Source organism: Ceratosolen solmsi, unplaced genomic scaffold (assembly GCF_000503995.2).
Source record: "Ceratosolen solmsi marchali unplaced genomic scaffold, CerSol_1.0 scaffold56, whole genome shotgun sequence".
Lineage (NCBI taxonomy): Eukaryota > Metazoa > Arthropoda > Insecta > Hymenoptera > Agaonidae > Ceratosolen > Ceratosolen solmsi.
In genome coordinates this window covers 306,337-328,102 of record NW_011948425.1, presented here as the reverse complement: position 1 = coordinate 328,102, position 21,766 = coordinate 306,337, and the positions used below count along the sequence as shown (strand labels likewise).

Genomic DNA, 21,766 nt, shown 5'->3' with positions numbered 1-21,766 from the left:
AAAAAAAAAAAAAAAATATATATATATATGTATGGGATCAATAACTTTAAATGTGAATGGTTTTCTCGCTGATCTTAAAATAGAAATCAAAGATATTTGATTTTCGGTCCCATAAGTGACTTCACTTTAAAAAGTCAAATGACAATATGACCATTAACAATTTAAATGACTCGAAACTCTATTGCATATTTCAATAAAAAAAAAAACAACAAATTATGTATACTTGTATTTCGATTTACGTCTCTTGCTTTTTCATTATTTTGCAACTTTCATCAATCTTTTTAATATTGCATTTTTGCCCATAAAATCTGTAAAGTAAGCTTGAACTTTAATTTATTTCTTCGTCGTTATCCTTTAACGAGAACGTGTCGTTTCCCAATATAATGAACTATTTATAGCTAACAATGATAATAATAGCCTTGCGTAATACAAATTTGACGAGGATCTAGGGAGTACTAAAGAACGATACCAAAGAGTAATGCAACATGACCTGCATTATTTTAATGGATTCCGAGATAATTTCTCATTTCGTAAATCACGTAATATATTGTTTAATATCATTTTTCTATCATCAATAAGCAGTTAATGATTTTTTATTCTACGGACAATTAATGTAAAATTCTTGTAAATTTAAAAACCTCCGTGTGATTGTTTCTTGCTAGAGATTTAAAGAATTGAAAAATTCACGCACGAAATAGCTAAAAGTTCCATTCCATTGCCAAGTTTTTTTATACATCGCATAAATTGTCAAACAATGGCCTGAAACAAATGTCCGTATCTAAAAGTAATCTGTTATCTTTTTAGGCTGAGATATTCCAAACCATAAGAATAATGATACCGAGTGACATGCAATTTGACTTGCAATTTTTTTCTTAAACATGCAAATCTTATGAATTTTGTAACGCAGACTAGTGCCTGTCGGCTCAATCTCCCAATCGAAATGACCGTGACTTTTTTTATAATATGTCTATTGGAAAAGCCGGAGGGTGTAAATTTGCAATGGCCAACGGTCGACACTCCGTGGGTAATCTCTAAATTCTCAGGCGGATTTTTCGCGGTGCACCTGCGCATTCGATGCCAGTAAATCGACTTAACTGACGTTGACTTTAATTCGGACTCGTCGGTGCACCGGAAAATGCTGTTCACGGATAATTCACCAAGCTAATCCCACCGTACGGATCTCTGACGTCAAGCGGCCAGTTTTGCGTTGGCTGTGGTCGATGAAACCAACTCGGCGTGCTTTTCTGAAAAATATCGAGGGAGTCAATCTCCCAACGCTGCAGCCTCTCGAGAAACTTTTAATACAATCATAAGGTCGATGGGGAATCTAGCGAATCGGTTTTTCGCAGTGGCTTATGCGCACTGTCGACAGTTTTATGCGAAAGTTCATCGGACACAGTGGCGTTGTCTTTCTCGTCTCAACGATTAAGCATTTGTTGAAAGGATTTAAATAACGTAAGGCTGAGATCGCTACTGGCTCATGTACATTCCAATGCTAATGAATTTCCAGTACTTTTGTAAATTTACGTACGCGTTTGACAATTAGTTTATTATGATTATTTGTTACGCAAATAAATCCGGCCTTACGAAGTTTATGGAGCGATTTTCGTCCATTTCCTAATCCAGTATGCATAATAAATCAATAAAAAATATTAAACATTAAAAAAAAAAAGAAAAGAAATCGTTGTCCATAACTTATCAAATCTACGGAATTAGAAGAATTATTATTAAGCAAAATTATGTTGCATCATAATGTCTTCGATCTTATTAACTAATTAATTTCAAGATTCACATGTATAATTTTATGACCTTCCAATGAACTTTCTAGTTCGGGTTTTGAATCAAATTAATGAAAAAAAAAGTTTATATTTCATACATATAATATTTACTGTAAAACTTGCAAATATCAAATAATAAATTACAAGCAACAAGTATTAATAATGGTTATTTAATATTACGCATTAAAAAAACAATATCATAACATTAATATTGTAAAGTAGGAATATGTTGCGATTGTAATATAGTATAATTAAATCACTTATCGTCAAATTGAATAATATGTTAAATAATAAAAGAACAATAGATATAAATTCGTTATAAATTTAAGTAGATAGTAAATGTGTGAAATTTTAATGTGTTAATTTATAATAATAATGATTTCTATATGAAAATTGTCATAATTTGTCATTGTTCATTTGAGTTTTCTTATCTCACTTGAATAAGAAAAATATCAGCTCATTTCTTAAAATAGAAATAATCTTAACTCTAAATATATGTTTCTCTTTACAAATATTAAGAGTTGGCATTTCTTGTAATAATTTTCTTAAGTAAGATTTAAAAAAAAAAAAAAAACAAAAAAAAAAAAAACAAAATCGATGTTAAGTAGATTAAGAGGTAAAGATTTTAAAATCAACAATGTTAATTGAATATGACTTTTAATGTAATATCAGTACAAAGTAACTTAAGACTATCAAAGATATCGAAGACCGTAATTTTATTTCATAATGCGATAAGCTCTTTGACCCATTTTAAAGAATTTCTATGTCAATTTTCCGAAGTAAATTTTAATTCTAAGAGATTACCCGAGAACCTAATTAATAATAGATAATTTGTAAACAAAATAATACAGAATTTTCAGAAACGGTCTGCGATAAATGTGACCATGTTATTGATGAATTTATTTACTATTTATTTACCAGATAATATGCATACCAATAGTAATTTTAACATTGGCATTTGTAACTAAAAATTCGTAATGGTAGAAAAAAAGAAGAAGAAGAAGAAGAAGAAAAGACTGGAGCATGATATGTCATATGTATAAATATAAATTACAATGAATATTTATAATAATATATATTATCGTACAATTTGTAAAGTGAAAGAGAACTTTGGACGATGTAGATATCCAATATCGAAGAACCTGCTAAATTGTTTACAATCATGAAGTGATAAGACTTTCGCTGCTAACGACGAACAAGGTTAAGTTATCACACACAGACTGCTTGATACGATTATTAATGGTAATTTAGATCCATCAGATTGAATAAAGCAAGCCTTTTATAGTGACGACAAGACTTTATAATTGAATTAAAAACCCCCAGAATATGATTAAATAATTATAATATCAGATATGAGAATTTGAATGTAAGAGAATTAATGGGAAATATAATACAAAATTACTTTTTCTATACAATTGAAATTCATTCACCTTACTGACGTAACAGGGGAAACCTACTTTTTTTAAATTAGTTCTTTTTGTTTTTATCTTATCTTTTATTATTTACTAACATGGATTATCGAGAAAAAGAGATAAATATTTTTATCTTAAATATTATCGTTGTAAGAAAATAATTTTCTATTTTTCTTTTATATATTTTTGTTTTATATTTTTCCGTATATCATTATAGAGAACAGTACTGCCATTATTTATTTCTTAATTTTCCTTACTATGTATTTCATCTCTTTAGCCCATTTTCTATTATATAATTAATTATATTATTTCAAAGTTATTAATTAAAATTATGATTTCATTTAATTAATAAGTAATTAGTTTTAATAAAAATTTAAAATCCATTATTGCTTTTTAGTAAAAAAACACATATACTTTGTTATAATACAAACATTTGTAGAATATTTTTTCAGTATTATCTATTTTACTTAATCATTCTTTAATTATTTCTTCTATCAATTGTTATTTACTTTAAATGCATAATTAAATTATTCAAGAACGATATTTGCTGATATTAATGTATTTTATAAATATTATAATTTAAGCTGACATATTTAGGCAGATTGTGAACCTTCAAGTTTCATCAAATTTTTAATTAAATAGAGAGGCCACGAAGAAATATTAATGTTATTTTTAAATTGTTACTTAATTTATGTATAAATTCTAATATGCACACATATTTACATATGTTTATTATTCATAAATATTTGTGAAAATTCAGAAATATAACATTAATTTTTCTTTGCAATCTTTATGTACTGAATTTAATATAATGAAATTTGTTGGTTTATATATAATATATATATATATATATATATATATATATATATATATATATATATATGTATATTCGTTTAGAAATTCGTAATTATTTATAAATTAAAATAATTTTATATGATATTAAAACGATTGATATTATTTCGTTTAAAATAGCAAGAATCAAGATGCAAAAAATTTTATCTTGACAAAAATCCAACAAGTACAACGTCACAAATTCAGTTTACCGATAATACTACTTGTATCCTCTTTATGTACGCATACATGTTTGCAAAATTTGCAATAAACACCTCAAACCGATTTGATTAAGCAACTGAAATAATACATGATAGAATTTATGTACTTTTTAAGCATAATTATATTCAAATATTATATTGAATATGATATTAAAGATAAAAAAAAAAGTCTTTCTTTATTGCAACAATGTTTTTATAATAAGATGAAATATAAATTATATAACTCTTTATTCTCGATTCAATAAATTTATTGCACATCTCATTAATTAAAAAGACAATTGATAAATTTTTTATTCTTATAAAGTATATGAAATAAAATTAATTATAATTTTTCTTTAAATTTCATTGCATTCACATGTTTTTATTATGAACATAGATAATACAATTGACAACAAACGCATTAAGAAGTAAAATTATATGTGAAATAACGCTTAATCGCACCAAATCTTCTTTTATATTAAATACTTTATTATGAAACATTATTTATGTACATTATTTATAGACTTTTGATAACACTTTATGTAAGACTCGCAATATAATATGAAAAGTATAATTTAAACTTGCTATTTAAATGGAAAAATGTAAATCATCTAATTAAAATTTTGAACCTTGAAAATTTATAAAATTCTTTATTATTGTATCAGAATTATTAATATAGAAAAGGGTCAAAGAACTTCATATTTATCAATGAGAAATATAGTCTTATTTGTCAGATAGGTACTCATGTTTTTATATTGGACTTTGAATTTTATATTTTTTTAAATCTATTTTTTCTTAATGATTAGATTTTGTATTGAATTATTTTATATTTAATATATTTAATCTTTTTTTTTTCTTTTTTTTTCATAATTTAATCATCAGTTGTCAAAGTTAATGTATGAAAAATTTAACGATAAATATTTTTTAGAAAATACGGCATTTAATTACAGCAATTAGTGATTATAGAACATGGAAAATACAAGTTATTTTATACTATATATTGTATTGTAATTATTGCACATAATTGGAAATTTTAATTATGTTCTCACATATTAATTACTTATAAGGTTAATATTTTATTTAAATTGCTTATACTGCAATCAGAAATAAATAATGACTAAATATTCCAAAGGCCTAGCGATAAAACGAAAATCTCAAGATAAATAAAATGAAGTTGTTCTAGTGGAAATTGTATCTATATGAGGAGAAAGACATTTTATAACGTGAAAGCCAAGTGCAAAAACAAAACAAAAAATTATAAATGAATAAGCTAACAACGTCAATCATGAGCTTTAGTGGAATTTACATAGGACAGTAATTTTTTAGGCATTGGAAAACCAAATCCACAAACATACATTTTACAAAACTCGTAAGATTACGAGACAAAATTGTATTACAAGACCTCAACTATGTACAAACACTTAGATTTAAAACCTATACATTGAATTTTAATATCTGGCTATTCTTATTTATTTAATAAATACACATAATATTCTCATTATCGGTAATATTAGTCTACATTTACACTAGAATCGTTATAAATAAATTAATATTTTTTTGAGACGTATAGAAAGTTTTATATTAGTAAGTGGATCGCTTGTAATTAAAAAAGTTCTACATTGAAAATTTCAGTTTCTGAAATATGCTAAAAATGATAAATATAGGATGATCAAATTTAAATATTTAAAATTTTTTATTCTTTCATAATATATCCGATTACTCATGTGCATTGTATTATCGACTCAATCATTATATTATCAAACTAATATTATTTTTCATTTATTATTCAATATATTGGCTTTAGTTAATAATCGACAGTGAAATTGCATTATCATAAATTAAAACTGTTAACATGGATGTGTTTATAATATTTACCATCTCATAATACAAATGTTTCTTCTAATAAACATATAATAGTTGCTACGGATGATTTGATCGATATATAAATATAATTCTGACAAAATACTATAATAACAATAAATAAAGATAATAATGACTTTCGGCAAATGAAAATAAGATTGATTTAACAGTAATATCAGTGGACACATTACTTGAATCACATTACTAATTTTATAAATAAATATAAGAAGACGAAAATTATTGTCTGTTTTATCGGTGTATTTACGCTCTTAGAGAATTCAGTCAAATTATTTAGGATAATAGGATCAACAGGTGTAAGATGACTTTTAATTCAAAATATTTATAGATGTATATTGAAAATAAAAATTAACAAAAAATTCTAATATAATTTATTCATTATAAATACAGACGATCATATTATTATTATATATTCAAATAATTATTATATACGGCAAAAATTTATATTAATTTTTTGCCTAATTAGTTGGGGGTTTAAAAAAATACAAAACTAATAATTTATTAGGTCAAACTTATTCGAATGTAACTACATATACTTACTTTTCAAATTATGTGTGAGTCATTTAGTGAAGTCAACAGTCGGAGCAAACTACTTCAGTCAACATTAAGGTTTTAAAGTATAAAAATTTTATATAAAATTAAGATTTAAATATTATAAAAATTATATTTAATTACTTTAGCATTTGGTTTAATTAACTGGATCTACAGGTTTTCTTTTTTTAAACTATAACTAAATATTCGAAATATTAATAATAAATAAGAATTAATAAGAAATAGAAATATTAACGTGCTTTGTCAATTTTATATTATTATTCATAAACTTATTACAAAATGTCGATACAATCAAGAAATCTTAAAGATATTGTAAGTAAATTAAAGCTTATTAACAAATATTATAGTACAATAAGTATTTGAAATGGAATCTATCGAGTTATTTGTATATTTAATTTATATAAACTGCTACGGTTTATATGTATATATATATATTTTTTTTTCCTTTTGACAATTTCATAGAATAAATAGCATTTAATTTGTAAAGGCGTTGCAATTGAAATTAAAATAATTAAAATTTTTCTTAAATATTGTCATTAAATTTTATAGAGTAATGTAAATCAAATCTCATACATTTCAATAATTTCGTATTTAATCTTGACTCTGGTACTTGAAAAATATTGATTATATTCCATGATTGTAATAAAAAAAATGCAATAAAAAGGATCAGAAGTTTTTTTTGATATTTAATAACAAGAAATTATAATACTTTTGTATTTTATAATAATAGTTTAAATTGTATAAATTTAGCAATACCTTATAACATATTTTAGAAAACTAGCATAAGACTTTATTCAAATTACACATACTGAGATCTTCAATGTAATTCCTATATTTTATATTTACCTAACTTCAGCCATTAAATACAATTCACTATTTTTTCTTGGAGTGGGCAGCTTATGAGTAAATAACGAGGCTAAATTTTGTCAAATTTTTGTACGATATAATGTATTATTTATAAAGAACAATTAATTTGTTGATTATTGTATTTTTGAGTTATAGTAAAATTACATTTAATTGGAAAATTAACTTTATTCTCATATAAATATGTAAATAGTGCAGCCAAAATGTAATACACTTGAATATAATAATTTTATTCAGAATACCATTAATTTCAGTTAGGTTCAGTCTATTTTATATCATTATATAATTCCTTTTTTTTTTCTTTTTTTTTATTAGCCTAATATATCTATCGAAAAAAAGGGGTTAACGAAAGTTTATGTACCGAAAAAAATTTTACGCACTAATGTATAAGAAAATTATAAGTTATTGGAATTAATTCGTTATTTTATAAACGAAAGTAATTGTGGAAGTTAAACACGTACGAAGTAATATAAAATGAAAGTTCATAAATTATATTATAAGTAAACGAGGATAATTGTGCATTTTTTAATAACAATTGTAAATTTTTAATTTGCAAGTTGCAATAATTAATAAATTATATTTACGAGAAATATTCAAAAAAGATTTTGAGAAAATTTTTTTAATTTCATAAGCCTATATTGAACGATACTATTATGTTTATTATATTCCCATAATATTTATATTTATATTTATATATATATATATATATATATATATATATGTGTGTGTGTGTGTGTGTGTGTATGATAACGTATTTCGTGGAAAAAAAATTATATTAATGATTTTATTAAAAAATTATATATCGTTGAGATTTTGAGTTTTAACGAATGTTTAATATTTTTCATTTGATATCACATAATATGTATAATTAAATGGAACAATGGAGAAATATGTAAATTTTCAAATTAACTGTAATTCGAATGATTAGAGTTTATTACGTAGTATGACAATCAGCTCAATAACATGTAAGACGACTTTCATAAAATAACTTAGTTACTTTTGTATCTGAAAATTCATGCTCTACGTGTACTATACATAAATAATAATTTGATTTATTAATAATTATGTATTTTAACATAATATTAGATATAGAAATTTGATGACTATCACAATATGAAATAAGCATTTGTATTTTTTGAGCAAGCAGGTCCAGATTAATATTAAACAAAAATCTATACGTCTGACAATTGGAATGAAATTCAACTAAAGTTTCATTTAAGTTTGCACTTACTCCACTCGTGCTATATGATGCTTTCTAACTCTCAATTCCTCTTTCTTTCATCGGGATAATAATATCAGAGAATATCCTAATTAAATTACCGATTTTTACGAATATTTTACCCATAATGAAAATCATAAGAATTATACATTAAATATGATTTCTATTATTAATTAATATAATCAATATTACTTAGTTGTAATAACAATGAAAAAAAAAATAAAAATTAATTATATCCCTTATAAAAGTTTTCTTTTGCAATCATCAAATATACGAATACTTTGGGTCTAATTTACTTTTAATTCAATTAACTTATTTTCGATCGGATTAACAACCCAGTGACAAGAAAAATATAAAATTAGAACGTTGGTAATGTTCGACATTGTGTCTAACCTCATTAACCTCGCATATATCTCTATGGCTTACAAGCGCTTGATTATCCTGTCTTATCTATATGAATAGTATCTCCCCTCTTTTTTCTTAGAATCATATCTTGAAGTGGTAAACAGTATAAGTATCGGTGACCACAAAAGACAGTTGCTTTTACGAATAATAGATACGGTAAGAATGACAGTGTTTGCAAAAATAATACCGTAATTAATTTCATGAGGTATTATGTATACAAAAAAAAAAAAAAAAAAAAAAAAAAAAAAAATAAAAATTAAAAAATAAAGAATAAAAAATATATAAAAAAAATAAATAAATAAATTGTGCATAGTAAATAAAATTACATTGATTTAAACATTGGTTTAAAAGATTTCAAGTATTTGATAGCAATTGAATATTAAATATAAGAATTGTCGTTAGAAATTCCTCGTGTTTGTAACGCATGATTTATTGAATTTCTCGTGTCGATTGATGTTTGCTTTCAAATATATCGAAAGGATCGTAGTTTTAATTTTCGTAAAGTTAATTATTAAATATTGTAATTCTATTTATAGTGCAACGTTAAAAATTTCATCCAAGTATTCAGCATACAAGTGTTTAATTAATTATATATTCCATTTGTTTAAATGTAGCAGCATATTAATTCGTTAACCTAAAGCGTAAACTGATCTTCCATCAATTTCACAAGAGAATAAACAATGTCGCAGACTATTTTCGTATTACTAATAATTTTATGTTCTACGAGAATTATTGTGATGGCTGAAAAGGCATGTAGTCCTTGGTTAGGATACGTAAGTATACAAGCAAATATGATATACAGACAGTAAGAAGTTGTGCAAGTTTGAATTATGTCGCTTAATTTTTGATTTCCCAGTGTCTAGTATACGAACACTGTTGTCGCAATTTGCAATGTTCTTCGTACTTAAACAAATGTGTACCAATCAGTGGACTGGTGATTCCTGGAAAGGATACAAGACCAATCGGACACGGGCCTTTTCCTCCTTCGCTCGCTTCCATTTACGACTGACAATATTCTATAGGAAATAATTAATACGTTACGTAATACATTTAAATATCTGAAAAAATATAAATCTCTATGGTTTTATAATCTCAAAAAATTGTGAGTCAAAGCCTGTATAATCTCTAACCAACGAAACAATTAAAGTCATTTTATATAGCTTTTTATAGGTATCATGACATAGATATGTGTGCGTGTGTGAGTGCGTGCTAGATTCTATCTATGTGTTGCGCGCGTTTGGATATATATACGTATCTGTGCATACGTGTGCATATATATGCATATATAGATCTTCGAATATGTAGGAATATGTATTTATTATGCATATGTAAATAAAATTTAAAAAACGTATACATTATAGACTGTTTTTTTTTTTTTTTTGAATACAATGAACAGTGAATGATATAAATTATAAATTAATTAAATTATTTAAATTAATATTTAAATATCGTAGTATTATATAAACTAAAATCTTCTTTTATTCCTATATATATATATATATATATATATATATATATATATATACGCAAAATCATATTGCACCTGTCAAAATTAATTAATTAAAATATTAAGTAAAATATAAAATACTCCATATCTATTCTTATAATATCAATATTTTCTTTAAAGTTTAAAATATTTATGTAAGTGCATTAAGTATTTATTTCAATAAAATTAAAGCAATAAATATATTTAATTATTATCTGTAACAATAACGTTTATGAAAAATATGGAAATTATGTTTATGTCATAAAAGCTGATTTCATATTAAAAAAATAAATAATAATAATCTGTTACGTAATTCGCGTTAATTACACATAAAATCTACGTCGAAAGGAAAACTAATAATTCTTTAAGAGCATTTGCGTATTTGTCTATCGCAAATTTCCTAGAAAAGCAGATCGTTTAAGCAACTGTTCCCTTTAATAATACAAAAAAAGAGAGAAGAGAGGGAGAGAGAGAGAGAGAGAGAGAGAGAGAGAGAGAATAAAGAAATGAATAAAGTCCTATAAATATCTAACGATGTTCATTCGAATAGTGTTAAGGGGGCGGTGAAATTCGTAAGACCTGAATTTTATTAAAACGGTGCGTAATACATGTGCATTGAAAGAGAGATTACACTTTATCTAGTAATAACAACAGAGAATCAATTGGATTATGGACACTAGTGATGGAGCGTCAACTCTGGGATTCGAGTGAAGGTTGTATAAGAAGGAAACTTGCAACACTGCTCTCAGTCCAGTACAAACTGTTGAGGAGTTTGTATTTCAATAGCTCATTTAAGCAGTTTAAGAATTCGAGAAGCAAGTAAGCATAAATTTTTATAGCTATTAAATCTTTTTAATAAGAAGTCCAATGTAATTTTGGTTAAGGATATCGTTCGTTATTAAGGAGCTTTATTAACGCGGATTTTCAATTAGATTTTCGATTATTAAATATTATAGAATAGGCAGTGTATTTTTTTAATTCTTTTTTATTACTTTTACGATGCATTTTCACGATAGAGAAAGTTATTAAAGAGTGGATTACCGATCAAGCAACAAGTGCTACTTTATACATATACGTGTATTTGTATAATTAAAATATTTTTCGTAAAATTTTATTATACACGGTGAATCGTAATTCGTAAGAATCTGCCTATTCGGAATAAACGATCAATTATTGTAGATTTTGAAGAAAAAAAGTATAGGCTCGAGAATACAAAGTTTTACCTTTAAGACAATACGACCTCATGAGTCAGTCACATTTCTGACTCATATACATTTGCACACTTGTACCTCTCGCTTCCTAGTTTAGGTAAAGGCTTTAGTCGCATGGATTGTCCCGTCTATTTTCACTTACCTTATATCACTTTAGATGATCATGGTCGATGCTAATTCAAATGTAAAATTCCCATCTTTTGTTTCAAACAATCGGTTAGCTTGTATAAAAACACCACTACATTCCCATACAATCGTGTACGTGTGACTTAATTGTCAAAGGAAAAAAACACGTATAAAATTGTTTTTGCTCGAAATTAGTATTATACTAGATTTTTCTTTTGATAATGTGCGATTAAAAACTAATTTATTTTAATATATTTCTATACAATAATATAACAACATATACTTTTTAAAAAAATTTTTTTTTTTTTTTTTTTTTTTTTTTTTAATAAGAAAACTTGCAATGAAAATTTCACACATTATTATATACGTATAATGGAAAGGATATGATATTATTTAGTTAATTTTCAGTAATGACTTTTTATAAAAATCTAAAAGCGAGATAGAGAGAAATAAAATAAAAAATTTAAGTGTTTCCTTATAAATATTGACAATCTAAAATATACAAAAATGGAAGTTTAAGGGACTTAAGAAAAATCAGCAAAATTTTAAATAGCATCCAACGTCGGCCTAGAAAAATATTCTCTCTTATCGATAATGCCAAAAGCGGTATAGCTCTCTCAGTTGTTGAATATATAAATATAATTTCTTTCTTTTAATAGGATATATTAAGCAGAATGTCGAGATTCATGCTGATCGCGCTGATTGTTTTACTGGCTTCGACTCTAATATCAGCCGAAAGTAAAAGTACATGTGGTAGGCATGGTGACCCTGTAAGTAATTGATTTTATTGTGGACATTAAAAATTCTTTGAACTCTGACATGTCAACTTGATAAAATTGAATACTATGGATTTACGTATTTGCAATTGTTTATCCAGTAGCCTGAGCAAGTCGTCGTGTTTTTCATTAGCTAATACATTAATATTGAGATATCGCTTGTAAATAGGAAGAAAAAAATTAATAATCTCGGCCACGTGATTGATTTTTTGTTTACAAAACAAGTTTCTCTTTTCAATATCTGTATCAGCGATCGATAAATAAAAACAGGAAACATGGAATATTTCAAATGAAATAATCTGTTTGGTTATAGATTATCTAGAGCTTAAAAGACTAATCATGGCTATTGAATAAATACCGTAATACCCCATATTTACACCTTTATTCTGATAAATATATAAGTTAAATATTTACGGAAAACTGCAAAATCGTGACAAATTCTGCTAATAGTCATAATTGACATTATGCAAAGTATTGAGATATTACTTATAAATTCTTGAATGTGACGTAACAATAAATATAAATAATATTATCGCTTAGTCAAGTATAGAGAAATAATTTCGTGTCAGAGATAATTTAGAAAATTTTTTGATATTTCATTTCATTTCAGCATGATTTTGAAAAGTTTATTATAAATTCTTTATATAAATAAAAATAAATTATTATCATTACAATCTCGATGTATATATGAAATATTAAATTTTATTATAATATTACATTACATTTTAATTATGTCATTATTATATTATTTAATTTCGTTGTTATAATTAATTAATGTTAAATGCTACTTCTATTGCCCTTCAAATAAGACATAATTTATCTTATGTGCCACTTTTAATGAATTTTTTTATCACTGTCTTTTATATATCGACGATCCATCAAGATTTATAAAAATTACTATTAACGTAGAAGAATTAAATTATGATTATTTATTGTAATGTTCCACGCTGTATAATGAAATAATTAACTATAGTGCAACATAATGTATTTTCTACTTATATTTCTATAATAATATCGTTATTAATATAAAATATCATAAAAAATTAATTTCTTCTTCTTATTTTGAATATATTTTTTAGTGCGTATCAAAAAGTGATTGTTGTTCGGGTTCGCCAATGATTTGCAATATACGTGCCCGCAGATGTCAAATTCATATTAGCGAAGCGGAATTGTGGGCTGCACGAGCGAAAATTCTTGGACGTCAAGGACCAGATCAATAATGATGGAAAGTAATCGATTATGAAACAACACTTAATCAGGAAAACCTGGATTCATTTTATTTATTATGAAAATATTATATGATTGCCGTAATTTTATTTTCAAATTATTTTTATAAAATTGACTAATTTAACGGACTAATAAATTAATTTTTTTTTTCTACCTATATAATGAGTGTGCGTATTTATGTATATGTATGTTAATGTGGGTACTTTATTCAAATTTGACATAAATGACGAAATTTTAGTTTTAAATATGCATTATTTTTCAAATAATCTTGTAAAAATAACTCCGATGAAATAAAATACATTGCCGATTATTGCTTTTTTCTTTTGCAAATTATTACGGAACACAAGTTTTTAGGTGCTTTCAGTATAAACTGCAACAATTTAGAAACTTAATATTTGTAAATTTTTGGTATATAACTTATTCGGACTTAACTTAATAATGAATAAAGCTAAGTAACAACAATTTATGCTCACAAAATTACCAATTAATAAGAAATTAATTTCTTCTCAAATTCATTTTATGTGTATATATATATATATATATATATATATATAATTATATATATATTTCAAAACTATGAAGCGACGTAGTTATTTGTATTATAATATTTAGTATGTAATGAATTATAAAACACTTTACTTTTTATAAAGATGTATAAGTAAATATTGATAAATAATATATTTTAGTAACATTTTTACAACATGAGTAATATTATACAGAAATTGACAAGTTTCTTGTTAACTGTGTCTCTTATAATAAATAAATTTGAAAATTTGCAAAAATACGCTCCATATTGTTATACATAATACCATTAGTCAAAAAATTACTAATTAGATTTTGCGTTTATAAACACATTCAAAATGATTTCTTTTTGACACGTATTTCAAATACACGAATATTGGAATATTAAATTTATGTTAAATTTTCAATTTTGTAGTAATTTATAAACGGTACTTATATCGAAGAATATTAATAACAAATTCCTTATAATGAAAATTGTCTCTTCATTCGAATGCAAAAATAAAAGATTCGCTCAACGATTGACTTATGTCATCTAAGGACAAAAGTTTTGTAATATTTTTGACAATTTCTTTCTCTTCATAAGCAAATAAAACAGAATATGGATGCTAATTTGATTATTTAAAATGAATTTTGTTTATTAGAATAAAAAATTTTGAAGTACAATATTTATAAATGATACATAATATTTGAGTTTATGAATATCTATGCAAATATGATATTTCCCAAAAACTATGAAATATCAATAAGATATTCTTAATATTTCGTTTATTTTTCTATTTGAAAAAAAAAAAAAAATAAATAAATAAAAAAATAAAAAAATAATAAATGAGATTCATATTATGATTAATTTAATGTTTAAAGTTACATGTTATTGTATTTATTATATCGTGTATAGTTTGCGCACAATAATTGTTAATGATGTATGCTTGTACTTTGAAGCCTATAAAACTTAAATAATTTAAACTACTTTCACCCATGAGTATACACATTTACTTTCATATTCTGTAAAATAAGCAAAGGACTTGCTACATCCTCATTTAATAATTCTAATCTTAATCTAATATCTTTAATAGATTTCTATTGACAAATAAATTAGAATATTTTACAGTTGATTTTCTAAAAGCCTAAATTTTAGTATTATTATAGTATTATAGTACTTTCCTAGCATTAATCCAAAATACTATATTGTACTAGGGAGAATTGATTTATTTAACAAGATAATTTTATTATACTCTATGACTTTTACGTATGTCATGAAAAAGTAAAGGATTTACGTTACAGTGCAGTAAAATTTTACTTTTACGTGTAAACCCATTCAACTGACTTAGTAAAACTTGAACAGGAAAAGTCTAGTATTTTTAAGTATAGAAATTAAGTTGATGTTTTTTTTTTAATATTTAAAAAATTTTTAATATTTGTGAAAGTAAAACTTTATCGTTCAAAATATTTACATTATTACCTCTCGTTACTACCTTATATATGTATACGAGTATATAAACATTAATGCTTGTACCGGTAAGTGGAATAATAAGGAAATATATATTGTTATAAGACTTTATATGGTAAATATAACAATATTTGGATAAATACTTCAGTTAAGTAAACATATAATATTCTTGAGCTCGCAATGATAATTCATAAAAACTAATAAAACCATATAAAAAATTAGTAATAACCTTTAATAAATATAAAGCATGTCTGTTGATTTTATTAATATTTACTCATGACTTTCTTTATCTATATAAGTTTAAAGTATCTTTACATAATATATCTTGAAAATACCCATACGGTATATAAATGTTGTTATTATACGTAATAATAAATATGATATTAATTTATGATATTAATGAGGTATAATTTAATTTTTTAAATGATTTTTAAAGTTGTAAATTGATTAATTGCAATATATATATATATATATATATATATATATATATATATACGCGTGTGTGCACGTTTGAATATGTGTAAACATAATTCTTCTTTATAATTTCAGTTTGGCGTTTCCTTTAATTTATTTTTAAATTATCGAAAAGCAGTGCTTTAAAATTTGTTTATAAGTACAGTAACCAAACAAAATAACTAATCCAGAATTGAAGATAATTTTTCAAATTTCCTCTTTATATTCATTATGAATTTGCTGAGAAAATATTAAACAGACAGTTGATATATATTTTTTTTATCTTATTCAATAATAACGTGAGCTATAAGGAATATAAAAGTAAGATAAAATATAAGTAGTGATAGACACGAGAAGCTCGCAAATGAAATAATATTTCAATATGCAGAGGACTAGTCATGAGTCCTTGAACGAGAAGATATTCCTTTTGATAGCTTTATTTCAATACCATTTAATTAAAAATCCAGAAAATTTAGAGGTGAAGGTATTAGAATAAGGAAACTACTAGGACTCAAGTGCCGAGAGGATTGAAATTTTCTCCACTAATCGTGTAGTTGTAGCTTTTGCTCCGTTCTATCCTACTTCGTATGCAACTCTTGTGATATGCATCTGTGTGCACACACGTACGCTCGCGGAGCAAATTAGTGCCGACCAAGCGGAAGTCTTTTCAAAGTGGAAAAGTAGCTTGACTTTGAGGCAAACAAAGACTAAAAGCTTCTTCCGTTAGATATATGAGAGCAACGGATTTCTCCTTTACTTTCCGTCTCATTTTCCTTTTTCCATTTCATTAATACCGACTTAAAGTTAAGCCACTCCTGGGACATCGATCTTGTCTTTTTCTCCTGGACTTTTGACCGTTGTCGTTGCCCTTGGTCATTGCCGTTTTTTTCCCCTCCTCTCATTCATTAGTCTTATATAGAAATGCAGCGCAATTTCTATACTCTTTCACACTGGCCTTCCTTACTCTTCAAACTCTGAAACTCGGATTTCTCCGTCATTAGCGCGCAAAAATAGACCTACGCTTTCGTTTTGTTTTAGATTCTATTTTTCCTTTCTTGATTATTATAAGGAGGAAATAAGAGCCAATTGTTCAATGCTATTCGTTGGATTATAAGGTGAATTTGTTATTCGTGTTGGGCAAAATGATGAGAAGGAAAGGAATAATAATTATATGAAATCATTTTATTTATCGTAACTATGTTATTAATTAATTTTAAGTGCATTATAATTATTTATTTTCGAAAGAATTCATACAGCTATCGTTAATATAATTCTATATGTTTATATATTTATTGCTGTTGTTGTTGTCCAATCATTAAATATAATAATAAAAGCAAATATTTAAACACATGCGTATGTGTTCGTGTATGGAGAAATTAATCTTCTTAATGCCAATAAAGCAATGTTTTTGAATTATATCGACAAATATTGAGAAATAATGAGTAGAGAAGAAGCTGAGGTGTATTGGATAATTAATTACCAATTACGATAAATCTTTTATGGAGACGAGGACAGATAAGTTGCGCCCGATAAATGGCAATTATGGCTGTTGAAAAAACAATTCGTAAATAGCGTGACTAATAGTCTGGGACGAGTGTGTACGTACGAAGGATGTAGTAGTAGAGCGAATAAATCCGCTGCCAGAAAAGACAGATTACAAGGTCCAAATGAGCAGCGAAGTAAGGGAAAATCGCCGTCTTAATCTCTCTTCACGTTCTTTCTACACCTTGTCCCGTCCTTTTTAATCAAGGCGTTAAACGCAACTCGGCGTTTCCATTGTCGGAGCTCAGAGGCGCGGATATTGAAGAGATATTGAAGAGCCTCGGGGAAGTGGCCGGAGAATCTCGGGCGTAGTAGTAGTAGTAGTAGTAATCCAAGTATTTTGGCTGTTCTCTCAATCAAGGCCTCTGACTCCCGGGCGTCGGGTCTCCTCTGTGTACAGCACTCGAGTGTCGTACTTACGAGCTTCCTTTAAAGCCCCGGTCGTCGAAGGGGATGATGATTTTCTCCTCGCTAACTGCTTCCATCCCTCGGCTCTTAAATGCCCGCGAAGAAGTCGCTTTTTCGTGATCCTCGAGCCAGCGATATGAAGCGAGGCTGCGCGACACTCAACCACGACGAAAAAAAAAGAAAAAAAACGCAGGCGTTCTCGCTGGTGGTAAATGCTGCCAATATGAAAACACTATCTATGTAGTAAGCCGCAGGATACACAGCAATGTGCTGAGGCCTGCAGGGTAGTAAAAATAGGCTCTTCTTCTTCCCTCCCCTACCCTGTGCCCAACCTCATCCAGCCATCACCTATATCTCGCGCGCGCTCTTTCTCTCCATTCCGCTCATTCCGTGTGTAGCAAAACAAAGTGAGACTGTGAAAAATGAAGAGAAGCTAAAATCTGAGAGCGGAAAAGAAGGAGAGAGAGAGAACACGCTGTTGTTTGCGACTAGCTCGTTGCCGAAAATCTCGCTTCCGCCTCTGCGGTGGAAAAAAATCTCGGTGGGGGTGACGTTATATGTTACGCGAGGCAAAACAAGGAGCGCTCGAAAGTTGGCCCCTCTCCGATACTGCTTGACGACTGCTTGTTCGCTCGACCTTTGAAAAGCGACTCAGAGAGAGAGAGAGAGAGAGAGATAGAATAGGGAGTCGTGGCAGCTCGTTTATGAGGTCATCCAATGCCTACTTCAATCCTTCTCTAAAAGCAATTATGCGCACGACGTTTTGCCAAGCTGGAAAATGATGTTTTCCTTTTTTTTTATTCCCCCTTTTTTTTCTCTTCTTTTTTGGAAAGGATGGGCAGATGACATAAGCCATATGAATCTCATGGTTTTTTTTAGAAATCGTTCGTGTGGATCTTCGATTTTCTTGGACTTTGTGAATTTGTATTTCTATATATGAATTTCTTATTGGAATTTTATGAAACGAAATCTATTGATACAATGTAAATATCTTATTATACATATACATACTGATTATGTTTGTACATACACTCACTCAATCTCTCTCTCTCTCTCTCTCACTCCATGTATCTCACAAAACTCCGGCATACCCATATACATGCATATATAAACACATATATATATATTATTATTATTCAATCACGTATAAATATGTATATGTACATATACAAATATATATGTATAATAAAGTGTTTAGCACTTCACTTTTACTTACTAAATATCTTTTACTTACAAATTTAATGTATATATATATATATGATTACTATTAATATTAATTTAACCAGACAAAATTTTATTTTTATATGAAAGTTTTTAAATATATTTTAAACATATCTCTTCGAGGATAGATTAATGAATTTGAAATTCAAGTTATTTTTAAAATTCAATGTTAAACTAAAATGAAGCTTAAAGGATATTGAAAGTTAATGTTTTTTTTTTTTTTTATTTTAGTCCATTATTGAAAAGAAATTTGTATGTTATAAAAGGTATTGTGAAAATGCATTAACTTTATCATTGAATTGTTCTTACACCCAAAATTGTTTCTAAAAAACGGCTTTGAAGTCAAAAGATGTAAATTTCTTTTTAATTTTGTCACATATAACTATTTTTCCTAGAGACTACAATAAAATATTCAAGTTTTTTTTCTCTTTATTTTTATAATACGAAAATCGAAAAGAAAACCGAAAAATGTAATATTTTTATATCGCATGTTTATCATTTTGTCATTTTTCATTAATTTCATTAATTCCATCTTCTCCTGAATAATCTCACTAATATTTATTAACAATATCATATGTATTCTAAATAGAGTCATAATTTCAAAATGTATGACATGAATACAAAATTATTTTTGAGTCCCTATTAATGATTTTTATCAAAAGTTAAGTAATTAAGTTTATTCTAAATAATAATTTTAATTTCCTCAATTTCTATAAAATAGACGAAATTTTTTTTTAACAATCTTCAATCTAATTATTTATAAACAAAATTGCAAATATTAAATAAATTCGTATAAGCCATTGCAATATATTAATGTATATAGATTTATTATAATTTTTTGATTATTAATCTAAGTTAATACATTATGATCAAGTAATGAACATAACAGATAAAATCTTATTATATGAAATTATTAATCTTCAGTTCGGATAATACTGACAATAGAGCGATGCCCAAAAGTTTTTAAAAAATGATATTATCTATTTTTATATATCTTATATGTTGAACTGTTCGACTGTTTCATATTTTTTTTTTTTTTTTTTTTTTTTTTTTTTATTGAATTTAGAGTCATTTTTATATACCTATTGTCTATTACTCCCTTTTCAAAAATAATATTTACTATGTTAAATTGATATTCGTACTTTTTGGTGCTTGGAGCTTCAAAAATAACCTACACATAAATAGAATTATATTTTTCTCTAATGAAGAGACTTTTTGTTTAAATAAAAATAACTGACAAACGAAAAAATTGAATTCAAAATCCGTCTATGAAAGAGAAAAATGATTGATATTAAGTAATCTAATTTTATATGAAAATCTTATATAAATTGTATTAACTTAAATACAATTTTTTAAGTAATTCGATGTTACATCTTAATAAATATAAAAGAGCATGCTTATGTGTGTACGATAGAGGGAGAGAGAGTGGGGAGAGAGAGAGAGAGAGAGAGAGAGAGAGAGAGTGATAAACATCAAGCACCAAGTGAACACATCACATAAAGTATCAAGAGAACAAAAGAATTCGAGGATTTATTTCAAGAAAGGGCAGTACCTTTGCTTGCTAGGACACCAAGACAGAATCAAGAGTACAACAAGAGAGAACTGGACCGCATTCTAATATGAGAGAGAAATATAGAAGGGGTTGTTTGATATCTCTCGTTCTCTCCCGTATGTCTGACAATGCAAATATCGAGTTACTTGAGTTGGTAGAGAATGACTCGTGTGCTGGGAGAAAGGGAAATATACAGTGAAAGATAGAAAGAGATAGACAGGTAGACAGATAGATATATAAATAAACCGACACAGATAGAGAGAGAGAGAGAGAGAGAGAGAGAGAGAGAGAGATAAACTATTACTAATACAATCATACAACCATTATTACTAGTGCCGTGGCCATTTCAAGTTAGGTCACGCGATGATGTTATCTAATGTTGACTTCTCCCTGCTTTCTATCTTTACTCTAAAATCCACCCTTTCTCTCTCTCTCTCTCTTTCGTAACATATTATTTTCTTTCTACTTTACATGCAAGGATAAAGAGACTCGATGTAAAACTAAGAATTTGATTCTGTATGCTTTGAAAGTACATCATACCAATAATATAATTTGTTAAAGAAAGCAGCATTGAATATTTTTTATTGTTTTTTAGAAGCTATATATATTGCATGCTTTGGTTATAAATTTATAATAACGATAAATAAGTGATGCGA

General features: G+C 26.4%; 1 protein-coding gene across 1 annotated transcript; it reads left to right on the top strand.

The window, feature by feature from the left end:
- Positions 1 to 11,314: 11,314 nt before the first annotated feature.
- LOC105362767 (omega-conotoxin-like protein 1) lies at positions 11,315 to 14,054 on the top strand. Its single transcript, XM_011500253.1, has 3 exons — positions 11,315 to 11,444; positions 12,622 to 12,732; positions 13,818 to 14,054. Exons 2-3 carry the CDS (start codon positions 12,637 to 12,639, stop codon positions 13,956 to 13,958), a joined length of 237 nt encoding a protein of 78 aa, XP_011498555.1. The 5' UTR covers positions 11,315 to 11,444; positions 12,622 to 12,636; the 3' UTR covers positions 13,959 to 14,054.
- Positions 14,055 to 21,766: the final 7,712 nt, after the last annotated feature.

Excerpts from the sequence above, each read along its gene's own strand:
- LOC105362767 (XM_011500253.1), top strand. The coding sequence starts at position 12,637 with ATGTCGAGATTCATGCTGATCGCGCTGATTGTTTTACTGGCTTCGACT. Across the intron at positions 12,733-13,817 it reads GTGGTAGGCATGGTGACCCT|TGCGTATCAAAAAGTGATTG; the intron begins GTAAGTAATTGA and ends TATATTTTTTAG.